At 47.0% G+C, this 26,591-nt stretch overlaps 2 protein-coding genes across 3 annotated transcripts in view; one reads left to right on the top strand and one right to left on the bottom strand.

Annotated features, from left to right (window-relative positions):
- LOC111068891 (opioid-binding protein/cell adhesion molecule) overlaps positions 1-24,862 on the top strand; it is a 137,296-nt gene extending 112,434 nt beyond the window's left edge. Inside the window, exons 6-13 of one of the 2 annotated variants that reach the window (XM_022358666.2) lie at positions 3,801-3,941; positions 4,600-4,731; positions 5,482-5,579; positions 13,295-13,524; positions 15,841-16,257; positions 16,428-16,486; positions 23,343-23,387; positions 24,129-24,862. In XM_022358666.2, coding sequence (XP_022214358.1) covers positions 3,801-3,941; positions 4,600-4,731; positions 5,482-5,579; positions 13,295-13,524; positions 15,841-16,257; positions 16,428-16,486; positions 23,343-23,387; positions 24,129-24,247 — 1,241 coding nt within the window. In that variant the 3' untranslated portion in view covers positions 24,248-24,862. The remainder of the gene's footprint in view (positions 1-3,800; positions 3,942-4,599; positions 4,732-5,481; positions 5,580-13,294; positions 13,525-15,840; positions 16,258-16,427; positions 16,487-23,342; positions 23,388-24,128) is intronic. The other variant, XM_022358674.2, reaches the window with a different exon arrangement.
- LOC111068903 (lanC-like protein 3 homolog) lies at positions 9,232-10,697 on the bottom strand. The gene has a single exon (XM_022358688.2). The coding sequence runs from the start codon at positions 10,563-10,565 to the stop codon at positions 9,306-9,308; it is 1,260 nt and encodes a 419-aa protein (XP_022214380.1). The 5' UTR covers positions 10,566-10,697; the 3' UTR covers positions 9,232-9,305.
- Positions 24,863-26,591: the final 1,729 nt, after the last annotated feature.

Below are 26,591 nucleotides of genomic sequence, written 5' to 3'. Positions count from 1 at the left end.
CTGCGCTGCGGCAGCTGAAACTGCAGCATTATTCATATGGCGTTTAATAAAACCAATTAGGCCTTCGACACCGCCCACATCCACCACCCACACCATGCAAAATCCATCCATTAGCCAGTGGCGGTGGCAGTGCCAGTGCCAGTGGCATTGCCAGTCTGTGTCTGTTGCCACTCAGTAGGGCATCGAATCGATGTGTTGTGGCTCGGCTCGGTTTGGGCCGTGTGGCTCACCCAAATCCAACCGCAAAACATTATGTTATGCGGTGGCAGTTGCGGTCAGCCATTGCGGCAATTTGCACATTTTTATCAGAGCCATAGCCATCAGGCATCAGGCATCAGCCATCAGGAATCAGCCATTGGCCATCTGATACATGGATTTTTAAATGCATTCTGTGCGTGACTTTAATTCGCATTGTTGCGGGCTGCGTGGGAGATGGTGGGTGGTGGGTGGGTGCATCACCAATTACAATTATTCCGCACTCGAATAGGATTTCTCGATAGTTCAAATGCCACCGAATGTGGCAATTAGGAAGGTAATTACAGGACGGCGCTAAAGTCCAAGGTGGGGTGGTCTCTCATCCACTTAAAGTATCGATGACAATAAAAGCATTGAACCGGAAGCCATAATTATTGCATTGACTATCCTGTCGTGTGGTGTCGTGTTGGGTTGTGTTGTGTGTGGGGTGTGGTGGGGTGTGGCATAGAAAATGAAGCCTCATTTCTGTGATTTATATGCACAATATGCCAAAACAACTGTTCACGAACACCCAGGCGGACACGGACACCGAGACGGATGTGGCTACATGAGACAGAGACAGGGGCAGTGGCACGATTAGTGGCAGGGGCAGTGGCAGGTGCTGAGGGGCAGGGAGGACAGCCTTTAATTATGGGCAGCTGGCCAACACAAGTTCCATTCTGCCAGCACAATGGGTGGAACAACAATGTTTGTACACTAACAAAAGATGCTGCTGCTGCTGCTTCTGCTGCAGAGTGAAGCAGAAGGGAGAGGTGTGCCATAATTATATGCCACAAGAAGGATAAACAAATGCCACACACACACACACACACACACACACATGAAACTCTCAGTGCAGACACGCATACAGGCAAAGTTTCTTTGGATACTTGAGACAAATTACCAACACACTGCAAAACCAAAGGGAACTTGCACCATCCGAACATGCAGCAGAGAAAGGAAAGGTGGCTCGACTGAAACAGGGTGGGAGTGGGGGTATGGTCTTAGCCAAGTGAACCCACAATTAAATACCAAGCTCTGGGATCCGTTTAAGTTCTCTGGCAATAAACTTTATCGCCCTGCAACAGAATATGGATTTAAATTGCTCAACAGACTACAGACTTCAGACTACAGACTGCGGACTACACAGGCTCATGCTCGAGGACCACTTAAAGTTTTCCCAGCTCAAGATTCAAATGGATGTGTGTGTGGGTGGGTGGGTGTGTGGCCATGGGTGGGTGGTGTCTGTGTGCAACTTTGAATGCCACAAAACCATGGCCAGAAGTTGAGAGCCGCAGCCTAGCAGGCATTCCAGCACACACACACACATATTTACATATAACGAAATCAATATAAACAAACTCTGTCAAAACTGCCCGCAACCGACATTGGAGTTGCCTCAGCATCGGCCTCTGCTGCTGCTGCTACTGCTGCTGCTGCTGGCTCTGTTGCGGCCACTGCGGCAAGTGCTTTGAAAGAGCTGCTTATTAAAATTGTTGCCAGCTGCCCGCAAGCCACCAGCACCGCCGCCACCACAGACAGCTCCACCGACACAGAGCTGTCTAAAGATTGAGACCCATTAAGCAGTCGTCATCTGCATGACATTACATACCGCAATCCCACGTATTACATGCCAGCCAGCAGTCAATCCAAATCAATTCCAATCCACCCTGCCATCGAGTGCTCGTATTAAAAGAGCTTTCGGCACACACTCCCGCATTCGATTCGCATGCAGATGGGTATATTTATTGAATTCAATATGCGATCCACTGGCGAGGATAAAGTCCCACCAAAGCGTGAAATTATTGAAAATACTACGAGTATATTCCAAAAACATACACACACATATCCACAGAGACAGAGACGAGAGAGAGAGGGAGAGACAGCGAGAGAGGAGATGTGGCAGAGGGACTAAGCTTCTCTGTAGCAATGCCACACAACCGCAGGGAGGGAGATATGGGAGGCAGGAGAGCCGCTCTGGCCTCCCTTCTGTGGACTATCAGCCATCGCCGAGTGTCCTTCCCTGGCTGCGCCTTTTGCCAGCCTCATGATTTATTATAGTCTAATGCATATTTTGTGGCTGCAACAAACGAGAGTGTATGGAAGATACGGGCATGCTGCTGCCTCAGTGATCAATTGTAATTTTCTTTCGAATGCAAATATCCAACAGGGCTAGGAACTCGGAGCTCGGAGCACAGAGCCCTGCCTTCCTTGCCTTGCTTATTTGTTTTGGCCAGTGCAATCGAATATATTATTTGATATATTGCAAATCGTATGTGATTCGAAAGAATTGCATCAATAACACATGTTTGCCGGTCCGCTGTGTTGGTCCGAATTGATTGCATTGGGTGTGAGGCGGGCCACGATACAAGTATTTGCGAGTATATGTCATAATTTGATGATAACCCAATCAGATACATATCTGCAGTCTGCTGCAGCAGCGCACCGAAACCCCTGACCCTTACACTGCCACAGAGGCTATCAAGGATTCCAGTTGGACTCTAATTTGATATGTATATCAAATGCATCCCTGTGTGGATTTTGGTTTGCTGAGCTGTCGATGATACTCGCCCTGAGACGGAGACCACATTTCGAATGGATAATTTGACAGGCAAACTTCATTGCAAATAAGTCAAACATAAGACTGGACATTTCGACTGTTTACAGTGAGTCCAAAAGGACTTAATTTTTGTGCATATCAAATCCAATGGTGTGAATATTTAAGATTACAGAATCTATAGGTTTTATCGATAATCTGCAAGGAACTTTTTGACCTGTAACCCCCTGTAGAGGAAATTCTGCATGAAATTCTGAATGAAACTCTACGAATATCGGATATAATAAAGTATCGCGAGGGTCCGCTTGTTTCCTTACTTTATGTGCACCCCCAAAAGAACAAGAACAAGGACCCAAGAGCTTTAACAACAAAATAAAACAAAGAGAATGAAGCGAAAGTAGAGAAAGTACGAGACAAATAAACGCAAATTCACGAAAAGCTCAAAGCAAACAATGGCAGAAGTGGACACAGAAACAGAAACAGAAGCAGAAGCAGAAGCGAACTTTCGCTCTTTTTTTAGTGGCCCCCAAAATATAATAATGCATAAGATATGTTAATAAAATAGAATGAAGCCATCGACTGTGGCGTTGGCGGCCGGCCATTGGCATTGTCCTTGATTTTTTGGGCTGTCCGGCGGCGCACAGCAGACATAATTTTTAACAGCTGTAAAATAATGCCACCGCAAGTATAAACAAATGCCAGTTCAGTCCCGAATTAAATCAAACTGTGCCCCAGCGGTTCCATACTGGAGTCCTTAGTCCTGCGGCCTGAGTTCAAGTCAGAGACGCGTAAACGGCGTTTTTCTCTCATTCAATTTGCATTCGGGGCGCATTTATTTATTCAAATTGTGTGATGTCCTTGCCGGCCCCAACTTTGCATAACATTCTGATGGACATGGGGACACTGGGACTGGGCGACTGTGGGAAGCCAGGGACTAGACCCCTCTGAATGTTGCCCCATTTCTAATGTGCTTTTTCTCTCTGTTCCTTCTGTTTATTCGCCCCGACAGTGCCACCGAGGATTCATCACATTAGCACCGGCGGACATTTGCAAGTCAAGAAGGGCTCCTCGGTGCGCATCGAGTGCTCGGCCACTGGTAATCCAATGCCGAATGTGACCTGGAGCCGCAAAAATAATATTTTGCCCAATGGTAAGATTCAGCATAAATACAAAAAAAAATCCATACAGCAGACAAAGGGATGCCCCGGCACCATCCATGGAGTCAACCAACGAAGAACCATTCACGGCCGCCACGCAAATTAAAACCATAAAGAGCAACAAAAGACAACGGCGGTGACCGCCCAGAAATGGGAGAGCAAAAGTAAATGAATATAGTCGTAAAAGAAACTTTAAACAATTTCCATAAAAATGAAAAGTCAAAGAAATTATACGACGAGTACTCCCCCCCTCGCCGGTTTTGTGGAGCAGCAGGCGACGGCCGGCCATTCTCGGCCAGGGACTCGTACTCAGACTCGGACGCGTCCTTGTCCGCCGACAACCGCTTGGGCTGCTGCTCCTTTATTATTAAATATAATGCTCACTGTGTGGGCGTGTGTATCTATATGCCTCTCTCTGTTGGTGGTTTCGTTGTTTGGCTACTGGTGGCCCGCTGGATCCGTGGAGCCGTGTAGCTGTGGAGCTGTGGGGCTGCCAAGAAGGACGGCATCAGGACATCACTGTCACTTGGCCGCACGTTGATTCCCTGTAATTGGCTCTGTCATTTCTTGGTCTCCCCACAAAACCACCCACAGCCACACGACCTTATTGAGTTGCATTTTTCATGCGGTTTTCATGGTATACTTTTGCAGGCGAGGAGAAGCTCCACTCGCACGTCCTCTCCATCGAGAACGTGGACCGGCACAAGGGCGGCGTCTACATATGCACGGCGAACAATCGCGTCGGCCAGCCCGCCTCCAGCCAGGTGGTGCTCCATGTTCTATGTAAGTATGCCCCACCCCACCCCACTCCACCCCACTCGTTACAGCCCACTCAGCCAGCTAGCCAGCCACCCACTCCACACACAATGGAATGAAAAGGCGAAACAAATTAATTTTTTGCCCGAGCTTCAGGGGGCTGCGCGAGTGTGTGCGAGTGTGAGTGCTCGGCTCGACTCGGAGTTACGCTGTCAGTTCAATTTATGTCAAAACTGATTTCGATTTCGAACGGGTATTGACTCTCGATGCATGCAATCGCGGCACCCAAGTACATGGTAGGGATTTGAACAGAACAGGGACAGAACTACGTACGTGGCACACACACACACACACGCCGCAGAGCGGAGCACTGCTTTTATTACACTTCCGTGCGCACACTTACTCGACATTTATTGGTTGACTCTCACAATTATTGAAATGCCTTACGGGTGGTATCGGCCATTCTGACATTTATTAACAATTTATGTGTAATTTGCCGGACAGTGGCGGACAGACGATTCCCGGAGGACGCGAGCAGAGCAGGCATTACATGTGCTAATTACATGGCGCCCATCTCTATTTACACTCTCTGGCCCTTTGGCCCTTTGGCCCGCTGGCCCCCGCCGATTGCTGGCCATTGGGGCCATTGGGCCATTGATTTTTTTGCTTTGGCCCCGAGACCCATGTTCATGTTATTAACTAATTTCTTAACATTCTTTCTACCCCACCCGCTAACCCCCACCAAACACCAACGCCAATACTCCCACCGATGTACAGATTCGCCAGAAATCGCAGTAGAGCGTCCCGTTGTCTTCTCGGGAGAAGGACACGAGGCCATGCTGGTCTGCATCGTCCATGGCGAAACACAGCCTGAGGTATGTTTTAATTAAATTTCATACATAAATTTTCATTAACGCGTTTGCTCACTCGGAAACACGTACAACACGCCCCACACCCCAGTGCTGGAAAAACACAGAGAAAATCCTAAAAATAAGCATATATAAAGATATAGATATATGAATGTAATACATATATTTGTGCCAAGCGGTTTTGTGAGAGAGTATAGTTTGGCAAATAAATACAAAAATATATTTGAGTCTGAAAGTCTGAAAATTATATGTGCAGCTATATATATAGGTAAATGCCTATATAGTATAGTATTTCTACAGCCAAAGCTATAGAGTACATTTAGCTATATGTAGGAATATTAAATCCGAGTACGAATATTCACGATGGCTTTATTATCGACTTTGGCACCAAAAAAGACTTTGATTATGCAACAGACATAGATACGGTTATCGTCCAGTGCATTTGGTCAGCATTCCCCAAATTCCTTTCTTTTTGTTCTCCATTGTTCGGGAGCAGAAGCGGAGAGCAGAGCCAAGGACGAGCAGCTGCTGCCATACAACGCATTAATTAAAAGTCTACAAAGGCAAATTGAAGTGCACTACAAAGTGCAGATAGGAGAAAGGCGCCGGGCATAATTTTAATCAAACATCGCTCACAATAGACCCAGAGAGAGAGGGAGATGGCACCAGACAGAGTGAGAGAGTCAGTGTCGGTGTCGGAGCCGGTGCCGGTGCTGGTGCCGGAGTCGGCAGTCGGAGAAGAGAAGAGAAGTGGAATGTCGCCTGTGTCTCAATGCATTTTTCGTATATTTTTGCAGTAATTTTTATAGCAATTTTTTTGTTGTCATTCTTTTGCTCTCTTTATTCTTGGTGTTTATTTTTGTGCTTTGCGCCTTTTGTCGACATTTAAATTAATACGCTTGGCTATAATTCAAAGTAAAATTGCGGAAGTTGCCAAAGCGGAAGTGAGAAGCGGCGAGCAACCGAAAAAAAGAAACAGCAGGAGAAAAAGAAAACCCAAAATGACATGGCAGCACACACACACACAAGAAAAAGAGTGAGAGACAAGGCAGAGACTGAAAAAAAGGATATGAGAATGAAAGAGTGAGAGCGATGGCTACAAAGGAATGGCAAATAATGACTTGCGACCGCAAATGTCAATGCTTAAAATTATACAGCTCCCATTTCAGTTCACATTGTTTCGTTCCATTTTGGCCATACCCTTACGGCGGGTATTACTGGTCAATGCGAGCTTTTTGAAAGGGGGAAGCATTAAGCATTTTTATGATCTAGCTTTAACTCCATCTGACATAAGCTTTACTTTATCTTACTTTCTACAATTGCTGAAATATGAGCTAGATCAAAATGAGACTAATGTATTCTATAGCTTTTATACTGAATATCTCTGTGAGTAACATATCTTAGCCAAAGTTGATGATAATCCGATCATACTGTTTCATATCATACTGTTTCCCCAGTAAAAATTTATCCGCAAGTGTATCCAAAGCTGTGAACCCCGCGGCCACACTTCCATTCCCATTTTCGCCTCGTTTTTGCTGGCCGTGACTCCCGCCGTGACTGCGGAGTGACTGGAAGGCACGCCCATTCCCCGAATTTCGACAGCGCATTAAGTTTTTATGCTATTTAATTTTTAACATTTTCGTTTTTTCGTATGCTGCTCGCTGCCCCTCGTTTTGTGGCCGCAAAGAGTTGACTGCTTTCCCTGGAAAAGCAGAGCGTAACTATTTATTTGCCAGCCCAGCCAGAGCTGGAGCTGGAGCTGTAGCTGTAGCTTTATATTTGTTCTGTCCGACATATTTCATTAAAACCCGTCTGCACCACGTGCCCCGCCTCCTGCTTTGCATGGTGCATGCCACTGACGGCAGCGGTTGACGGCCGAAAGGCGGGGCGTGGCAGTTAGTAGTCTTTGAGAATGGCATTTCCGCATGCAATTTTTACATTTGCCGCCCGCTCAGCTCCCCCCACACTTCCATTTCCAGCAGTTCGTCATTTTTCTGAATTTATTTCATTGAGTTTTTCTGGTTTTGTTTTTTTTTTTATTTCTGTAACCGCCGGGGCTAAGTGTATACAATTTAACGCTTCCTTGTCGTTATTTCTGGGTGGGCAGAGGGTTCCCCTTTAACGAGCCTCCCCATCCCCACCACCACAATGTTGGCTGGCAAAAGCACTCCACGTGCCGCTGCATATATAAATTCTCAAGTGTGGCCAGACGCGGGAGTTTTCTTTTTTTGTATTTTAGATTTAGATGCAGATTTGTTCGCTACCCCGCCAACCAAAATGTTAATTAAGGAATTCAGTGGCATGTAAACCCTCCAGGGCAAAGGTCAGTTTAATTAGCGTGTCGAGGGTCGAAAGTTGGCAAGTCTGCTCAGAGTGCGCTCAGGCGTAAAACTAATGAGTCCGACAGGAATGTTTGAGCTTATATGGATTGAGGGAATGTGTGGCACGACGACTAAACCATATCATTGTCCAGCCGCAACGCGCATTTTTAATTATGTCTTGTCAACGCAACTGGCGGCTCTGGGTTGTTGGCAAAACCACAAACTAGGCAACACTGCGGCAGCGTATTTTAATTATTTAGCGACCATTGAATGGCACTCGGGCGGTCACCGTCGAACACTTGAACACCCCCACAGATGGTCGAACACATGCCACACCACACCACAACACACCACACCGCACTACATACATGGAGATGCCTCTGGATAGGGCACTTATGTGCATATTTGCATATTAATTACGCACTGCACCGCAAGCCCAAGTCTGGCTGTCTGTGGGATATTCATAAACCATTGATATTGTCGATTTGTTGCATAATGAATATCATAAACAAGCAGTAAGCAATAAGCACTGTCCCTGTGCCCCGTCCAGCCATCCACCCACCCACCGCTAAAAGCACACAATCCAGAGATGAGAATTTAGCCCCCACTCAACGCCCAATCTCTGCTCATGCGACAGCAACAAAGTCATTAGAGCAATTGTCATTAACATGAGCGACGGCAATGAGACAACATCATTATCAACGTCATGCGGTGGGCAGGGGCAGTGGGAGGGGCACGGCATGTACATGGAGTTGGGGCAGTGCGGCATTGTCAACGACGTTGTCCCCGTCATCGATGTCGAACGCATTAAACATGCAGCAGCATCTGACAGAGCCATCAACATCAGCATCAGCGGCTAACAGCATTAATGGGGTGGGCGGTGGGGGGATAACACCGCCAACCCTTAACTCCTCCAATAACAGCCCCTCCCATGGCACAGCCACTGCACTTCATGCACTTTCATCATCACTCTCTACAGCGCTGCTGTGTCGTGCCGTGAGTGAGTTAGGGCGACGGATACAGGGGGCATCCAGCTGCAATGGTTTTTAATTATTTTGCAAATTAATTTCCAAATTGGTAATTTTCTTCACATTTACACACATTGGGGGCGTCCCCAAACACAGCTGCAGCCGCTGTAATGAGTTTTTGTGCGGCGCGACGGGACGGAATGAGTAGTGGAAATTTGCCTATTAGCCTCGTCGCAAAGTAGATGTTTAGAGGGAAGCCGTATAACCGTACAACCTAATTAGAAGATGCGCTCGAATGGAAATTGCGCTGCAACACAGTTGCAAACGATAATGTTCGGCTGATGGCAGAACTCGAGGGCATCATGTACTGCACCAATTTTGTAATTTTATTCACATAAACAACTAACAAAAGTCAAACTGGGGGGGGGCCGTAACGATAGACACTAGTGAAACACATCCATGAAGGGGAATGAGGCCCGCTCCGGATCCAAAAGGTCGATCAGAAAGCACACAGTGCCAGCCATTCCCTCGAAGAGGCTCTGGGGACGATCGGGCATGCGAGCCTGCTCCTGGAAGACTGGATTGGTCAGCAGCTCCATGAACTTGAGAGCCCTGTAGTGGTACATCATCTCGTTGGTCAGGCGGAAGAGCAGCAGAAAGACATAGCCACCCCCGGCCACGCCGTGACAGATGCCAGGTCCCTTGCGCAAGACGCCCCTGTTCCAGACAAGATCGCCCGCGTGCCGTATGGCCGTCAAGTACTTCTCCTCGTTGAAGATCAAGTAGGCCTTGGCCAGCAAGTAGACTGCCCCGGGTGCGCCGTGACACCAGTGCACCAGGCGCCGGTCTGGATCCCTTCCCGTGGACAAGTCCTCCATGGACACCGGAAAGTTTCCCACGCTGTTCTGAAGTCTGACGAAGAGGTCAATGGAGATCTTAAGGTCGCGTACCACGTCTTCCGGGGCGGAGATGGGTGTTGTCCGGAACCAGGGACTGTCGAGCAGCATGTGGAAAATGCCGCACATGCCATGGGCCGCTCCCAGATACTGGGTGCCATGGTGCTGATAGATCAGCGGCGACTGGCTCTTACGGATCCGGCTGTACTCACGGCCACTCTGCACGATCTTCTGGCAAATGGAGATCAGCACGTCGTCGGGGATCTCCTTCCGTCCGAGAACCTCGTTGAGCCAGTAGCAGCCAGACAGATAGCCGGCACGTCCCTGCATGAAATCGTCGCAGCCAGTTTTCGTGTGCAGTTTCTCCAAGCTGGACGGAATGCCCGTCTTGAAAATATCCAGATCCATGGACAGGGTATTGGTGTCGTGGAGTGCGGCCGAGATGGCTGCGGAGACGGCATATATCCCAGCGTTGCCACAGATAAAGGAGAAACGGTCCGAGGCGCGCTTCAAGTGCTGCTTGCACTTCTCCTTGGCGTTGCCCATCAAAGCGAGGGCATGCTGCAATGCATCGGGGAACATCGGGCGCGTCTGCTCCGATGTGTGCAGCTTCCAAAACATGAAGCTAATGCCCGCATCTCCGACATACAAATCGCCGCGCTCGTCCACATCCGAATCATTCTTCTCCAGAATGGTCTCCACGTACAGCTTAATCAAACTTTTGATTTGCTTATCATTGGCCGCCGTCTGTCCCTCGCCGGGGACAAAATCCGGAAACGGATTTGGAAGACAGCGATGACCTAGCATTGTATTTGTATTATTGGGACCTCAGAGACGCGGCAGAGTCGAGACAGTCAATGTAGCGACTAGAATTGTGGGATTTAAGGGATTCGAAGTGTGAGAACTCTGCCTGGAAGTGATAGGTTTTGCAAAGATACTCGATGTTTGTAGATTAGGTGTAGAGGTGGAGTGCTTTCCATTCGCACTCTTAGGTACTGCCACCGATATGTGATTAATGCTTCATTATCTAATTTCTATTAGCATTTCCCTGGGTGAAGCTTGAAGTAGCAGGTGCCAGAGGGCCCAGACCGAGTCCTGACCAATTGCTGTTGGCAACAACTTAAGTCAAACTGTGGCCATTAGTGGCGACACCAGGACGAGCAACAGCAACAGCTCCAGCGACACGCAACTGAAGTCCCGACTCCTGGGTCCTGTGCATGTGTGTGTGCGTGTGCTGGGCGTGCCAACGTGGTGGCGTATGCGTAATTCCCACATGCCTCTTGCAATTATTTGTTTCTCTCTTTTCGGGCAGCTCTTTGGCGCGTTTCCACACGCAGCTGCGACGCTGCCACACACTGCCACAGTAGCACACCCATCTAACAACACTTTTCCGCCAGCAATTTCCGGGAGCCGAGGCTCCGTGCTCCATGGAAGAGGAAGGTATTGCATAATAGATTGCCAGGCAGGAGCGGAATACGAGTGCGAATGGGTGGAAATGGGGGAAATGGAAAATGGAGAAGCACGCAAATTCTTTTCTTCGCTTTTTGGCTGATTAGTGTTGATTGGTATTTCTCGCATTGCTGCTCATCAATGCTAATTTTTTGTTTCTGTTCCTGCTTCTCTCTCTGAAGTGGCAGCAGCTTCCAAGTTGGCCAAAGTTTCTTCCACTGTTTCTTCTTGTGCTTCCTTTCGCCTGTTCACGTGGCCGTGCAGCAAAAGCATTTGAAAATTAAGCGCAAGTGCAAAAGATTGATTGGCGCAACATTTGCGTGGATCTATTAATGAAGTGCACACAGACTCGGAATTCGGGCAATCAATCGCCGAATGCCTGGCAATCAAAGTGCTGCTTAATTAATTCGGTTAGCAATCTTCTGGAAACGCTCGAAAATATTAAATAAAATAATTTCTGCTCATTTTTCTGCCACGTCAACACTTACGCCTCGTTACGCACGGTTGAAGGAAATGAATGCGCCATGGCGCCATGTTGATGCGAATTCAGATGTGGATTCATATGATGATGATGATGATAATGGCTGTGGCAATGATGGACACAGGTTCCAGACTAGAGCTTAAACAAAGGCGAAAGCGGAAAATCAACAGCAAGAACAGAAGGCAAAGGCATGAAAAACGCAAACATCAACAATTTGGACAAATAACACGAGCAGAAATAGAAACAAAATAACATTTATGGCATGACGGCATAACGGCAAAGCAGTAGCAACTGCAAACGTGCCAGAGAAGGAGAGAATACGCTCAACGCAGGGGTGGATATGTCTCTTTGTATCCGTATCCGTAGCTGTAGCTGTAGCTGTGTTTGGGTTTGTGTGAGTGGAAAATATGACAACACATATGCGCCACTGACAGCCATTTTAATGGAATATGATGCTGCAAGCCAGTGGCAATGTTAACTAATCTAAAAGAAGTGCGGTGCGGGGTGGGGCCAGCCAGCACCAACCAGATATCTGTCTAGAACCCACAACTATCTCTGGCTATATTTCTGCTCACTCTCTTTCCCGTTCTCTGGGTTCTTATAATTTTTTCATTTATTTGTTTTAATATTTTTCCCTTTGTATGGGGGGGATTGGAGATTGGATTTTGGTATGTGTGTCATGCCATCGAGCACCTGCTGCTTCTGCTACCCCACCCCCCCAGCCCACTGTTAATTCGTGCGTTCTGTCCTTGCTTATCTGCCGAATGCCTGCCTGCCTCCCTGCCGGCTCCCGGCACCCGCCTCCGGTATCCTGTCTGGGACCTGTCAAAGCGGCGACAGCTCGACGGTCTGCAGTGTTGGCAAAAATGCTCCCAGCGACTTGCGCGCTCAATTCATTTACAAAACACGCACGGTCGTCCCTCCGCCTGTCAGCGGGCCATAGTTTCGGCATTCAGAACCGGGCCAGCTTCAGCTTCAGCTTCATTCAGGATATGTGTTTGCACAGGATTCGGGCACACTTGACACACAAAACATGTGCTCCAGAGTTGGCCGGGAAATATTGTATGTAGCAAACAAATAGAGACAAACGATTCGGATACCACCCAAAGATGGGATTCCATTCGTGCAAGGGTTCTTCCCTCTGGCTATGACCGGGCCACAAAAAAGCCCAGCAGTCATTAGCCGCTGTGTGTGTGGTTTGGTGGGTGGGGAAAATCTGTTGAAAAATGTGAACTGTGAACAGTGAACTGTGAAAGAAAATCAATACTCATCGCCTTGCACGTCGATCTGGTTTTCAATTTCAACAGGAATTACGCTTAATTGACGCTCAAGTGACAGCAGCACGAAGTGGAAGTACTCGCCACAAATCGTCTTAACTTTCACCTCAGCTCTCGACCCCATCACCTCAACCGCTTAAACAGAAACGAAAGGTACAAAGGCACGCACACAATGTCGGTCTTGGAGCTACTTATACATAGATACACTCTCTCCTCATTCACTCACTCAAGACACACACACACACACACACACACACACACCTCGAAAGTTGTTAGCAAGTTGTCCATGCTGTTCGCTGCGATTGACCAAAGTTTTCAATTATTTACAGGTAATTTGGTTCAAAGACACCATGCAACTGGATACCACAGAGCGGCACATCATGGAGACGCGCGGATCCCGGCACACGCTGATTATACGCAAAGTGCATCCGCAGGACTTTGGCAACTACTCCTGTGTGGCGGAGAATCAGCTCGGAAAGGCACGCAAGACCCTGCAGTTGAGCGGAAAACCGAATGTAGCCGTTTTTAATTCACCGCCAATCAGTCAGTACAAGGAAAGGTAAGAACCCATCGATATCCTTCGATTTCAGCTTGCGCGGGACACGTGCCACATTCGGGGAAGTTTGCTGGCTAATTAGAAGTGAGGGGCAGGGACTGGGAAATGCCAAGGGTTACGTAATTGAGAATTAAATGCAAAATCAGAAACAAATGTCAGGATTTTGTGGGTTGATTGGCCATTAGACATTGCACATAGAGATGATGCACACATCGCACACCAAGTGACTTTATTAGATTAATTTCGACGAATGACAGAGAGACGCCCACTGGATGGGCAGCCCTCTGGGTCGCTCAGTGCGTATACGTAACGAATAAAACTTTTAATTGGATTAGCTGTCATCAAACACACGCAGACACACCCACACCCACACACACATAAACGGGGCGACACAGATAGAAAAGGCCAAACCATCAAGGCAGAGAGAGAGAGAGAAAGAGAGTCGAGAGTCAGTGAGGCAAGCGACAAACAAGCTCACATCTCATGTCACACTCGAACAAGCTGGGAGACAGCCAGTCAGTTAGTCCGTCCATCCGTACGTCCATCCGTCAGTCCGTCTGTCAGTCATTCATTCAGTCAGTTAGATAGCTTTACACTCTTTCTCGGCAAATGGGAAGCGAGTGCCATTGGCACCTTTCAATAATTCAACTTGAATTAAGCCCCTTAACCGGGAGCACATTTTGCAGCAGAACCACAGCTGGCGGAAAACGGGGGAATGGGAAAAAGGAGCAAACTCCAAGCAAATAGCGCGCAGAGCAAGTACGCGTACGACCATTATAATTCGGGGGTTAGCAGCGAACTAACTTTTTCGGGGGGCAAACTAACTAACCAAGCGATAGCCAAGCGATGTCAACTTTTGCGCTGATTTCATTTCGTTTCATTTGGTTTTGATTCGGATTCGGAATGCCGGAAACTGCTGCCGGCAATTAAGCTCCCAAAAGACCCACCCAAAAAAAAAAACAGAGCCAACAGAGTAGCTATAGACTGGCGCCAGTCGCCGTTGACGGGCTCTTCAATTGTTAATAATCATTTTTATTGCTTACTTTAGTTTTATGCTATATGCGAAAAAGTTTCTCTGATTGGCGTTTTATGTTTTTATTGTGCGCCAGGACTTGAAGTTATTAGTTCGCATGGCCCAATAATCAGGCAGAGAAAACAGAAAACATCTAGAGCAAAACAGGAAGAGCAGCGCTTCGCCCATCCCTTTGGGACGTACGAGGCTTGTTTGTGCCCTAGGAGCGGGAGCGGGAGCGGGAGCAGGAGCAGGAGCAGGAGCAGGACTCCTCCCCATATTGTGCCCAGTGCTGATTAGCATTCAAATTGTGTGCCGAGTTTATCGCAAAGCAATGAAGTTGCGCCTTTGTAATGGAGGATTGCGACAGCAGGGCTCCTTGGAAAGGAGCTCTGGACCTCATTCTGATTCTGATTCTGTGACTCTGGCATCCCATGAGCTACATCTTGTAATTAGTTGTTTACTTGAATGCCAACAGTTGCTGTGGAGAGTGCCGGTGCTGGTGCTTGTGCCGCTGCCTGTGCCTGGGCCTGTGCCTGCCTATAAATAAGTTTGTCCATCAGCTTTGATGACTAATGAGCTTAAGTAGTGCCGGTCCGTGCGGACTCTCGGCATTAAAGCCATCGCTACTGGGGGGATCGAACTTTAAGCAGGGGCCAATGACCAAAAATGCAGTTGGCCAACCCTCCCCGCCCCTCACCTCACCCACCGACCGGCACAATGCAGTGCAGGAGAATGGCAGCAGTGGCGCAGAGTGGGTGGCCATATAACTTCATTTACACTTGAGCTGAGAATGTGGCAGGACTCTGTTGGCTTTTCGGTTGAATGGACGCATTGTGCGACCAGCAGGAAGGGGCCCAGACAATCGTTATAGCGGGCGGGGTGGGCAGGGGTCGATAGGGCAAACAAGCAGCCAATAACAAAGGGGAGGCACCCGCCATTATATTAGGACTGCAGCAGCAGCTGCAGCAGGGGATGGGGATACATGGCTCATACACGCAGTATCTTAACCCCGGCATTGTACTCATCCTCATCCCCATCTTCGGCTTCGTCTTCGACCGCTCCATTGATTATGTTGTTGTTGTTGCTGCTGCATTTTGGGATGCCTTGCTGTCTTGGCTCCTTGCTGGCGTGCCTGCGTTTACTTTGGCTTCAACAGCTCAGCTTTCAACTTTATAGAAAATTTAACAATTACATATTGATTGCACTCGCCTTAAAATAAATCCCCGCCCCGACTTCGCAGACTTCCACCCCGTGCAACTGTTGCTCGCGATAACTTACCCACTTATCCTTCTCTCTTTTGGCAGATACAACATCTCCTGGGCAGTCGACTCGCATTCACCCATCGAGGAGTACAAGCTGTCCTACCGCAAGCTGCCACAAGGACATGAGGTCGTTGGCAATGCCATTGACTCGCAATCCTCTTCGTCGTCGTTGTCGTCATCGCAGTCCTCGTCCTCCTCCTCCTCCTCGTCGCAGATGTACGGCTCTGGTCTCCACTCGCATCACATTGGCAGCAACATGGGAGGTGGCGGCGTCTCTGGCGGAGTTGGGCAAATGGGCAGCTATGCCGGCTACGGCAATCTGATGCACTGGGGACGCAACGACTGGCGCAATGTGGTCCTGCCGGCCATGCCCGTGTCGCATCACTATTCGCAGGGCATGAGCTACATGGTACGCGGCCTGGATCCCGATCAGCACTACGAGGCCACCGTGCAGTCCAGGTGAGTGGAGCAGCAGCTGCAGCTGTTGTTATTATTTTTGATAGCCGCAGTGTGGGACGTTGCTGCTGCCGCATGCATTCTGTTGGGCTCATTAGCAAGCATTTGCATATTAATAACTGCTAATTTTCCTGAGCTGCATAATTAATACGGGCAACGGTCTTCAATTGCAGGAATCGTTACGGCTGGAGCGATCTCACCAACAGTTTTGTCTTCTCCACATCATCGAATGGTGAGTGTCAGTAATGCGACTACTTAGTTTCGGTTTCTCTATCGCAAATGCCAGCAATGCACTTTAGGCCCCAAGGCTTATGTCCGGCACACACTGTTACGTATGGCACTGCTAGGGATTACCCTCCAATGTGTTTCGATTGTAGTGCCAAGCACTCTGTGAGGGTATCCCTGCCTCGGCTAGCCGATGGTCAATCTATTGAAATCCTTTTGGCTTTGTATTTGCTTTCTGTTGCTGGTTGCATGCATAATAATTTGGTATTATGCGTTGCTTTTCCCCGATAATCCACAACAAACACAATGCATCGGCAGCGGCAGGGCAAACAAAAAGGGAATATCAGAAACGGGCTGAAATCTGTGCAAACTGTCGCAATTTAATGTATTTAAAATGTATTACTGAAGCGAAAGGGAGCGCGCGACAAGTGAGGCGGCAAGTGGATGCATTTACCGCGCATTCATTTCGTTTCGTGTCGTTTCGTTTTGACGAAAATTTCAGTAATAATTTAAGCACTAAGGCGCACTCGCACACACCTTAATGCACACACATGCACATGCCTGTTACAGTTATCTTACATTTTCCATGCGAGCATCAAGTATACGCACCGCTGGCAGTTATTTTGGCTGCCAGTTGACAGCCTTTCGCATGGGCAAATCCTGCATACATCCATCCCCTGCAGCCACTGCATACCATGAGTTTGTGTTTGTGTGTGTGTGTGTGTGGGCATAGTGGATCCACTAATTGATGGGTGGTTCGTGCGTGCAGTCTTGACTTTGCATAATGAGGGTGAGAAATCAAATAAACGCACAAGGCATCGCTAATTGGATGTGTTGCAGGGTGGAGGGGGAAGGAAAAGAGCAAAGTCCGCAGCACAGGAAAGTCGCAAACAAAGATGCAGTGCATCGACCAAGACATCCCCTTCGTACAGCACGCAGGACCTCGCCGCCAGGTGGGTAGATTTAAATGCGCAAACGAAAACCATTTATATGCAAAACTATTGTTGCACTGCATACAAAATGACTACGGCAATGCCACAGAGCGATAGACATGAAAAGCAGTGAAAGGGAGCGAGAAAGGGAGATTGTGTGCAGAGGGGGAGAAGGGCAACATAAAATGTGGCGCGCGCGAAAAAGCGATTTTCCATGCAAATGACGCACATTTGCCCGGCGCCAGGCCAGTGGAGGTGAAGGAGCCACCACTGCGTTGCCATCTTTTGGCTGCCATGCGAAATGCATACAAATGCAAATAGTTCACAGTTCAATGCCGCCATTGCTGTTGCTGTGTTGCCAGAGCGTTGCCTGGCAAACAAACGCATAAATATGCAGTCAGCAGGAGAGCTGAAGAGCAACAGCAGCAGCAGGAGCAGCACCAGCAGCAGTACAAACAATGCAACAAAAAAAAAACAAAAGAAATATGCAATAAACACGCACATGCCGCCGCCGCTGTCAGATACTCAGAGAAGACGACTGCAGGCTGCAGTCGCATGTTGCAGGGACAAAGCGATGCATCGAAAATTTAATAAACCAAAACGTGAATGCCGCACACATAAAGGGATCGCGATGGGGAGCAATACATCCGCTTTTCCGCCTGCTGAGACGGAAGGTATCGATGTCGCTGGCTGCAAGACGCGTTGCTTTTGACAGGTTGCACACACAAACACACACACACACACATTGTCTCCCTTTCTCTCACTCTGTGGCAGCCTGCCGCCAGCCTCCTGCCACGCAATCAACTTCCATTCACTGGGACAGAAACAGCTTCGTTTTGTGGCAATCCGATGGCTGTGCTTTGTGCTAATGAAAATGACTTCATTATATTTTCGAAACGTAAACAATTTACGCAATTAGTGGCCGAGCATGCAATGCAATAATACGGGCACACCACAGCACCAGAGCACTAGAGGACAAGAACAACAGCAGGATACTCGTACAGAGCAGCAAGAGCAACAGCAAAAGCAACATCATGGTGTGCAATCGAGCAAAGCGGCAACTAATGAGCGCAGAGTGTCATAACTACAGAAACAATGCCAGGTAACACACACACACACACACACGGACATACACGTATATGCCATACAATAACTGTGGCACTAACCATAACAGTAAAGGACAGGGGCCAGAGCCAAAGACTCCTACCAGCCAGACACTCGCAGACACTAGCAGACACTCGCAGACAAGAGACAGTTGCAGAAATATTACCAGTTCATTTACCTGTTTGCTACGTGTGCGGCAAGCAGAGCAGAGCCGAGCAGAGAGTCCCGGGGTCAGACTGCAGCCACTAAAAGAAAACGCCAATGGAGTGCGCTGCCACAGATCCAGATCTCCACTCACACAACCGGGCATTCAACGGTTCGCAAATGCACTTCAAAGTCCACCTCCTCCACGCATTTATGAGGCTGGTTTGGCAGTCACCTGAAGGCTAACTGGTAACTGGTGCCAATGGCATTTGGGAAAACAATAATACCCTGACACTATGGTGGGTCGATTGTTTCCCAAGATGCAGCTCAACAAGCAGAAGAGCGCTGTGAGGGAAGCAAAGTTTTCCACAGGAAAAGCTCTCGCACTTCATTAGTTTTTACAAGTTTCCTTTTATGATTGTTCATTTGCCAATTTACAATCAATATCGTGTATAATTTATCCATGTTGTGGGGGAACGAAAAGTTGTCTCCAAGCAAAAGGAAAACCTTAACACCAAATATTTCGAATATCTTTTGACAATGATATGAGCGAGCAGTGAAAATGCCTTACCCAGTCTACAATCAATTCAATTAACATTCCTTATGGAGTACTTATTGGAGGGAAAATATTCAATGTCTCATAATAATTAATATGTGAGCATTCATTGGCCAGTTCAGCGTAATAATATAGCGTAATATCCTGGCCTTTGGGTCAGCTGAAGGACCTCCAAAGGGCATATCTGCTTCGCGTTGCCGTTGGCTACATTCCGTTCACCCTTCAAGTGCATTTAGTTTTAACGAGCCCCCCGTGGCCCCCCGTTCGTTACTCGTTGCTTGCACCCTTAATGTTCTCGACGAGTGCCATTGTACGGCTGTGCCCTTTGTTTTTGCTGGTGTCCTGTCACTGTTGTTGCCATTTCGGTGCGTGGCGGACACTTGGATGAAGGAGGAGCAGCACACGCGGCAGCAGGGGCACAGGAGGCAGCGAAATAGACTCGACTCAGGTATGCAACTATTTACATCATCTATAGCGCTGGGTAATAGTAACGACAGAGGAGCACGAGGGTCTGTGGACAGGCAGAGGGTCAGGGGGCAAACACACTCTTGTACTCTGGCACATAGAGACATAAAAAATAATGCATTTTGTGCACGCGAAAAAATACTCGACATAAAGCAAAAAAGAAGTTAAATAAAATTACAACATAAAGTAAGGCTGTCAGTGTGTGTGTGTGTGTGTATATGTTTTGAAGTGCGCTTGTGTGTGTGTGTGTGTGTGCTGTTTGGCTGTGTTTATATGTGTGTGAATGGCGGACGTTTGGCTAGAAGAAATATCAGAAAATGAAAGACTCGTTGAAACTTGCGTAAAACTTGCTGAAACTGCCAACTGAGGAGCGCCGCAGCAGCAGCAGCAAAAGCAGCATAAGCAACGGAGAAGCAACAGCAACGGGAATAGCAATAACAGCAACAGCGCAATGGTGGCAGCAACATGGGGCAGCAGCAGCAGCAGCACCAGCAGCAGAAGCAACAACAACAACGCCAAACATTCAAACGATGACAAAGTGGACCCTTACTGCATGCCCCTTAGAATGCGTTCGTTGCCGCTGCTGGCACTGAACGTCTGCTCAAAAACTTTCAATTTACTCGTCCTAGTCCGACGGCCAACGTATCTCCTTGCTTGCACCACCCAGCCCCGTCCATGCACCCCCTCTCCTCCTGCCCCTGCCCCTGTGCGTTTGAAGCTTTTGTGTTGCCGCTGGGAATACTTTAGCCGAGGCCCCCAAACAACTGCAGCGTCGTCATCGTCGTCATAGCCATCGTTTTTTTGCTTGCTTCTTTTTTTTCCCCACTTGCATGTAAGTTGCAAAAGTTTTTCAAGGCATATATACCCGTACCGAACCGAACCGTACTCGTACTCGTAGAAAAAAAAACAAAGGAGGAGCTGGCTGGAAAAAGAAATGAGAGGAAGAGCCCGCCCGGCAGAAGTTTGTAGTGGCAGCATAATAAGCACAGGCAAAAATAGCACCACGCTCTCGCCTCCGAGATGTGTAATGCGAATTCTCAACGTGAATGTTATGTTTATGTAAAGTGCAGGTCCCACAATGCCATGCCCCAACACGAAAGCGAGCAGAGAAGAGCGAAATGCGAAAAGCGGGAACCAGGAGGCGACACTGTTGCTGAAGTTTCAACTTGCCACAAGTGCCGAGTGGACCTATACACACATACATGTGTATACATATATTCGCACGAAAGAAAAGGTTTGTGGCAACTGCATTAGAATGCAGAAGGAACCAGAGAATTTGCTGGCCAGAGCTAAGCTTTAAGCGGGGCTTTAAGGCTCGTCGGGGCCCAGGACCCCAATGACAAATCCGCATCCAGCTAAAAAAAAAAAAAAAAACACAAAACAAAAACTAAGCTATAGAGAGGGGGGAGGGGACGCATGTGGTCCACTTTGCAACAAACGAGCGATGTGTGCGTGCGGAGCATTGTTGAAATGTTGCTGTCGCTGCCGAAAACTTGAAAATCCGCGGTGAGCCTGCCCCAACGTGTGTCCTGCAGCAGTTGCAACTTTTGCTGAATGTGTAATAAACTCGCTGTGTGGGCTGCCCAGCCCTAGAGCCAAGTTACGGATGCAAACTGTCCGCAAAAGCATCGGAAATGCTGCGCGAAAAATCGGATTTGCCTGCTGTACTTACAAACACCAGCAGCAGCAGCAGGAGGCGGCCAGCAGGATTTGCCACTGCTGCTGCTGTTGGAAGCATCAGCTCAACAAATCCATGTCCGTGACTGTGACTATGACTGCCCCCCCCATCCATGTCGATTGCACTCGGCCATTTGTATTTGTTGCCGCACCGCAATGCTATTATGTGAAAAGCGCGTTTCGTCCACTGTCGAGCATTGGGGGGACAGTCGCCGTCCAGTGGGTCCCGAACCAGACAGGAGCCGTGACAGGACCAGTAGGTGGCCCCGGCCAGGTGCTGAGAGCTGCTCACCGCGACAGAGCAGAGCAGAGCAGAGAAGCTCAGGCCACGCCACTGCGGCGACATCGATGGCTGGGCGCTTATTTAGCTGCACAAACGAGAAATCAGAAGTGACGTTACGGTTTTGTGCCACCAACCGCAAGCAATAAAAGTCGCAACGACAACCGAATCGGACCCGGACAGCCGGACTGAAGCGGGTGGAAACATTAGCCGGACAGCCACATGGTCACGAGTGCTGGCTGCCGCTGCTCATCTTTCTGTCGCTCTCACTCGTCCTACCCCACTGCCATCACGGGTCTGTGGCCGCGTCTGTTTTCATTACAAAATTGTCGGCGTTCGCTGGCGGCACCGCAATTGACAATTTGCTTTTATTTTATGTTGACAGTTGGGGAATTTATATGGCTGGGCATTGCATTTGATCTGGCCATTTTTCTTAGCCGCTTTACCGACTGGCCACCGACTAAATGGCCAAATGAATGTGGAATGCGTCGAGAGGCCGAGTGGATTTTGGAGAGCATTTGAGAATTAAAGAGTGTCATGTTTGGAGGCTATGGCGGCGGCGGCGACGGCACAGATGCCTCAATAGATAAGCTGCCCTGGTTGCTGGTGTCCAAACATGAGTGCAACATGCAACCTACATTGATACCACGTCCGGCATTCAACTCTCCCTCTTTCTGTATCTCGGTCTGGCAGCTCCAACATCCGATGTTGCCTGTCTATTAAAAGTGTCAGCAATCACTTGTGGGCGGATGCTACTCTTCTGGTCCACCCACCTCTTGTTAGAGGCAAAGGAGCCAGCATCCACGGCAAGCACGGCAGCACGGCAAGCACCGCATGTGGTGGAAGATCTGTTTGCTTTAGATAATGTCGAACCATCTGCCAGGCAGGATATAAAATATTTATAAGTTTCGCTTGCCCACAACTGGCTGCTCGATTCAGTAGCAACCGTCGATGTCCCTGGCATCCTTGGCGTTTCATTAAAATCGCACTGCGACACGGACGTTACCTTGGATATACATATATACTGCCCACTACATATCCATAGACTACATGTTTGTGTGTATATCTGGAGCTTCATTTACGGGTATATATGTATGCATGCATGCAAGAAGAGAGGCTCCTTTGAGGCTCTGCTTCGATCGCCTGAATGGCCAAATGCTCATTTGTCATTATTGACAGATGTTGCACATTGCACGTTGCCCGTTGGCTGTTGCCCGTTGCCATTTTAATTGGCGGCTTTAATGAAATGAGCTGCCTGGCCAGGCCTGGCCCGGTCTGGTCTGGTCTGCTCTGCTCTTTCCTGGCACCATAAATGACCTCGCTGCTCAGTGAGGCCAGCCGAGGAAATTCCACTCATCCCATTCCATTCCATCTATCTGAAGCCATAGCCATCCAAGCCGCCCAATGACTTCCCACTTGATTGGCCATCTGCATTCGCAGTCGTCTGCGCCAAAAGTAAATCCCTGTGATTGCAGATTGCACTTTAAGCGTTAATGATTTATTTGCCCGCATGGATTTTATTTAAATGCCGAACGATGCAGGACCGTTGGTAATTTCATTTTGTTTGTGGCACAATAGGCTTCCCACGCTCCCCGCTCCACGCTTCCCTCTACCACCATCCACCAACCTTTCACTTGTCTATCCACTACTATCGCTACTTTCAACTCTCCTAACTTTCAACGACTGCTCCACGTACTAATTGCAGATGGACCTGTCGATCTGTCCACCTTTTTGAATCACGGTCTGTCAGGTTAGTCTCTCTCACACTCACTCTCTCTCTTCTCTTCTCTTCTCTGTCTCTATCTCCAACTTGCACTTTCTCTTATTATCTATATATATTTATCTCTCTCTCTCTCTCTATACGTATCATATCTCTGTCTCTCTGCATGTTCGCATCTGCATGATATTTTTATTTATTTTAAAATACCTTGTACATAAATCTAAATATTTGTGCTAAGCTGGGCAAGCAAACAACAAAAAAAGCGAAGCAAATCCTGAAATAAAATTGGAAAAAATCAAAACGATTCGCATACACCTATCGATGGGCTGTCCGTCCGTCCCGTGTCCGTGTGTATTTGTCCGTGCAGTTTAGCAACTATTTTGCGTGCCATTTCCGTTAACCATTCCCAGGCCTCGATCGACAACAGAAATAAAAACCAAAGCCAAAATATAATAAAAAGTAGAACATCAAACGAGTTTTAATGGATACCCCATTGAAATTCCGCTTAGTCTATATGGGTTTATATATCTGTACATACATACATATGTATGTATGTACAGAAGTACTCATGTGTGAGAGGTGCTTTTTGTACATTTCAATCGGTTCACTTGCATGCCCAATCAATTTGTTTTATGGCTGTAGCCTCTCCGTCATGCATATTGAAAAGCATTCCCAGTGTGATTCCAAATAATTGCATTCTAAATGATTTCGGAATGTTTGAAAGTTGATTAAAATATATAAATATGTATGCCTTGAATTTCTTTATTGTAGATAACGAGATGCGCGATCTGAGTGTCACCTTCTATGGGAGCAGTGCCATCAACAGGCAAAAACTGGGACTCCTGGCCCTCAGCTCGGCCACGCTGATCCTCAGCCTTGTACTGGCCTAAATTCGATTATAATTTGCTTTCGATTTAAGTTACGGATCTCACCGCCAATAGCAAAGTAAAACGTATCGTTTGGGATTTTGTTTTTGCGAGCTGCAGCAGCAGCAGGATACACTCTAGTCGTAAATGGTAGCCTAAGGAAAGATATATATATACACATATACCATATATGTAAACGTAATTATAGACATTCCTGCTACGATTTCTCCATCTTCAATTCAAGATTCTCAAGCAAACAAAACAAAAACAAAACGAAAAAAAAAACCAAAAAAGGAAATCCAATTTCAAATTTAAATCATGACTAACCAAAACGGAATAAGGAACCATACATTCTACGTGTAACAATCAATGTAAAAGAGCATAGAACTGTTCAAACTAGGAACCATTTATGCGTACGGCAACTAACCATATGAATACACCCATACACCCATACACTCATACACTCATACACTCATACTTGCAGACCATTCAGAGCAGAGCACTCAGAAAATCCAAGTGTAAATAGATTTTATCCGACATACTTTTAGGATTAAGCTGCACCAAAGAAATAAAATAATATAATATGCATAGGTATGCATGCACATATATATATGTAATTGATCGATCGGCCAGTTGACCATATAAACCATACATACATACGTATATATCCATATATATGTATTTAAGCTTCAGTGCGTGCATGTGCATCTGTCACAGGCAAATGGCAAAAGGAAAATGGAAAACTGCAGCATTATGCAAATAGTTAATTTAATTAATCTATAAATTCATAAACTAATTATCGGATATGCAATAACCGCACCACACACAACACTACACACACATTTTAGTTAAATTAATTTGTGAAAAATACAATGTTAAAATCAAAGCAAAATCGTGAAAAAGATTCCACTGATTTGCATCATTTTGAAGCAAAACGTGTCATGCCACAAACACAAACACACACACACACACACAACACAAACGACACATTTTGATGGCTTAAAGCAGACAACAGACAGAATTTTTCTAGCTTTTTGCAAACATTTGTATGTACGTACGTAGGACCTAAGTAGCTTAATTGACCGCATAAATGCAAGTAAATTAGTAAAAAAAAAAACAAACAATTGATTGAATCGTGTAAATTAATCAACTGCAAAGGAAGTCAGGCCAGAGAGAAACAGAAAACTTCCATGTGGATTGATTAATTTACAATTAACGCATAATGTACATATAGAAAAGGTAGCGGCAGCGGCAGAAAGGAGCAGCAGGATGGCGCGAACAGGGAATGGCAATGGAATGGCAATGGAAACGGAAGTGCTAACTAGGACACAAAAATAGCTGCTAGTAACTATATTAGTAGATACTTTATCCGTAAATACGAGTATAACCAAACAAATTGTAAGTGTTTAGATCCAATCCGCAAACATACACCGACGCAGGGTGTGGCCAAGAGGTTGTTTTATGTAAATACATGTAGAAGTGCACCCACAGATATTTAGCATCACACGATAAAGCAAATATAAATATATATATATGTATGTCTTCGATATTGTTGCTTCAGATGGCAGATCGCGCACCGTTCGTGTTTGGTTTTTCCGGCACCCTGTATTATCGTTTTTAGCAAAAATCCAAAGCCAAGCAAGAAATGCTCTCTAGCTGCATGTATTGTATGTGCAATTTAGTGTATAAGCAAACACATACATTACGAGTATATAGCATACATATGCATAAACATATATATTGAAATTATAGGAATGCCAGCAATGCCAGGCCAGGCATACGCGTAAGATAGATACACTTATGCAACACGAGCATTGCTGTGGGTGTGTAATTTTATTTCCGGATAAATTAAAAATATTTGAGTACACAAGATACACACACAGTTGGCTTCTATAGAATGGAGGAGTGCGGGAGCGGGAACAGAATTCCAGAGCCCCAAATTGATATAGAATTATATGAATATATGTGTAATTAATAAGCGATGTCGTGCAATTCGCTAGACAAAGGCTACAGAGTAAATTGAATTAACGTCAAGTCATAATCTATGTTTATGTGTATGTAAATGGATGTGTAATCGCAACAAAAGATACAATAGATACACCCCCTCCACTCCCACTGCCCACGGCCCAGTTCCGATTACACCACCCTCCACCCCATTTGAAAGATAATGCTTTGGTCCAGCGATAAGGTAGCTAAAATTAATCGAGGATATGTACATATATTGTATGTATGTACACCTGACTATATAGAGGCGCTGCGATGCCATTACTTGAATGTGTAATTTACGGTTTAGTTATGTAATTGTATTTAGTTAATGCCGACGAGACGAGACGCGCCCGACCACCACATCGTCCGTCGCACGATTCTA

Source organism: Drosophila obscura, unplaced genomic scaffold (genome assembly GCF_018151105.1).
Source record: "Drosophila obscura isolate BZ-5 IFL unplaced genomic scaffold, ASM1815110v1 contig_150, whole genome shotgun sequence".
Classification (NCBI taxonomy): domain Eukaryota; kingdom Metazoa; phylum Arthropoda; class Insecta; order Diptera; family Drosophilidae; genus Drosophila; species Drosophila obscura.
This window is presented reverse-complemented; position numbering and strand designations above follow the sequence as displayed.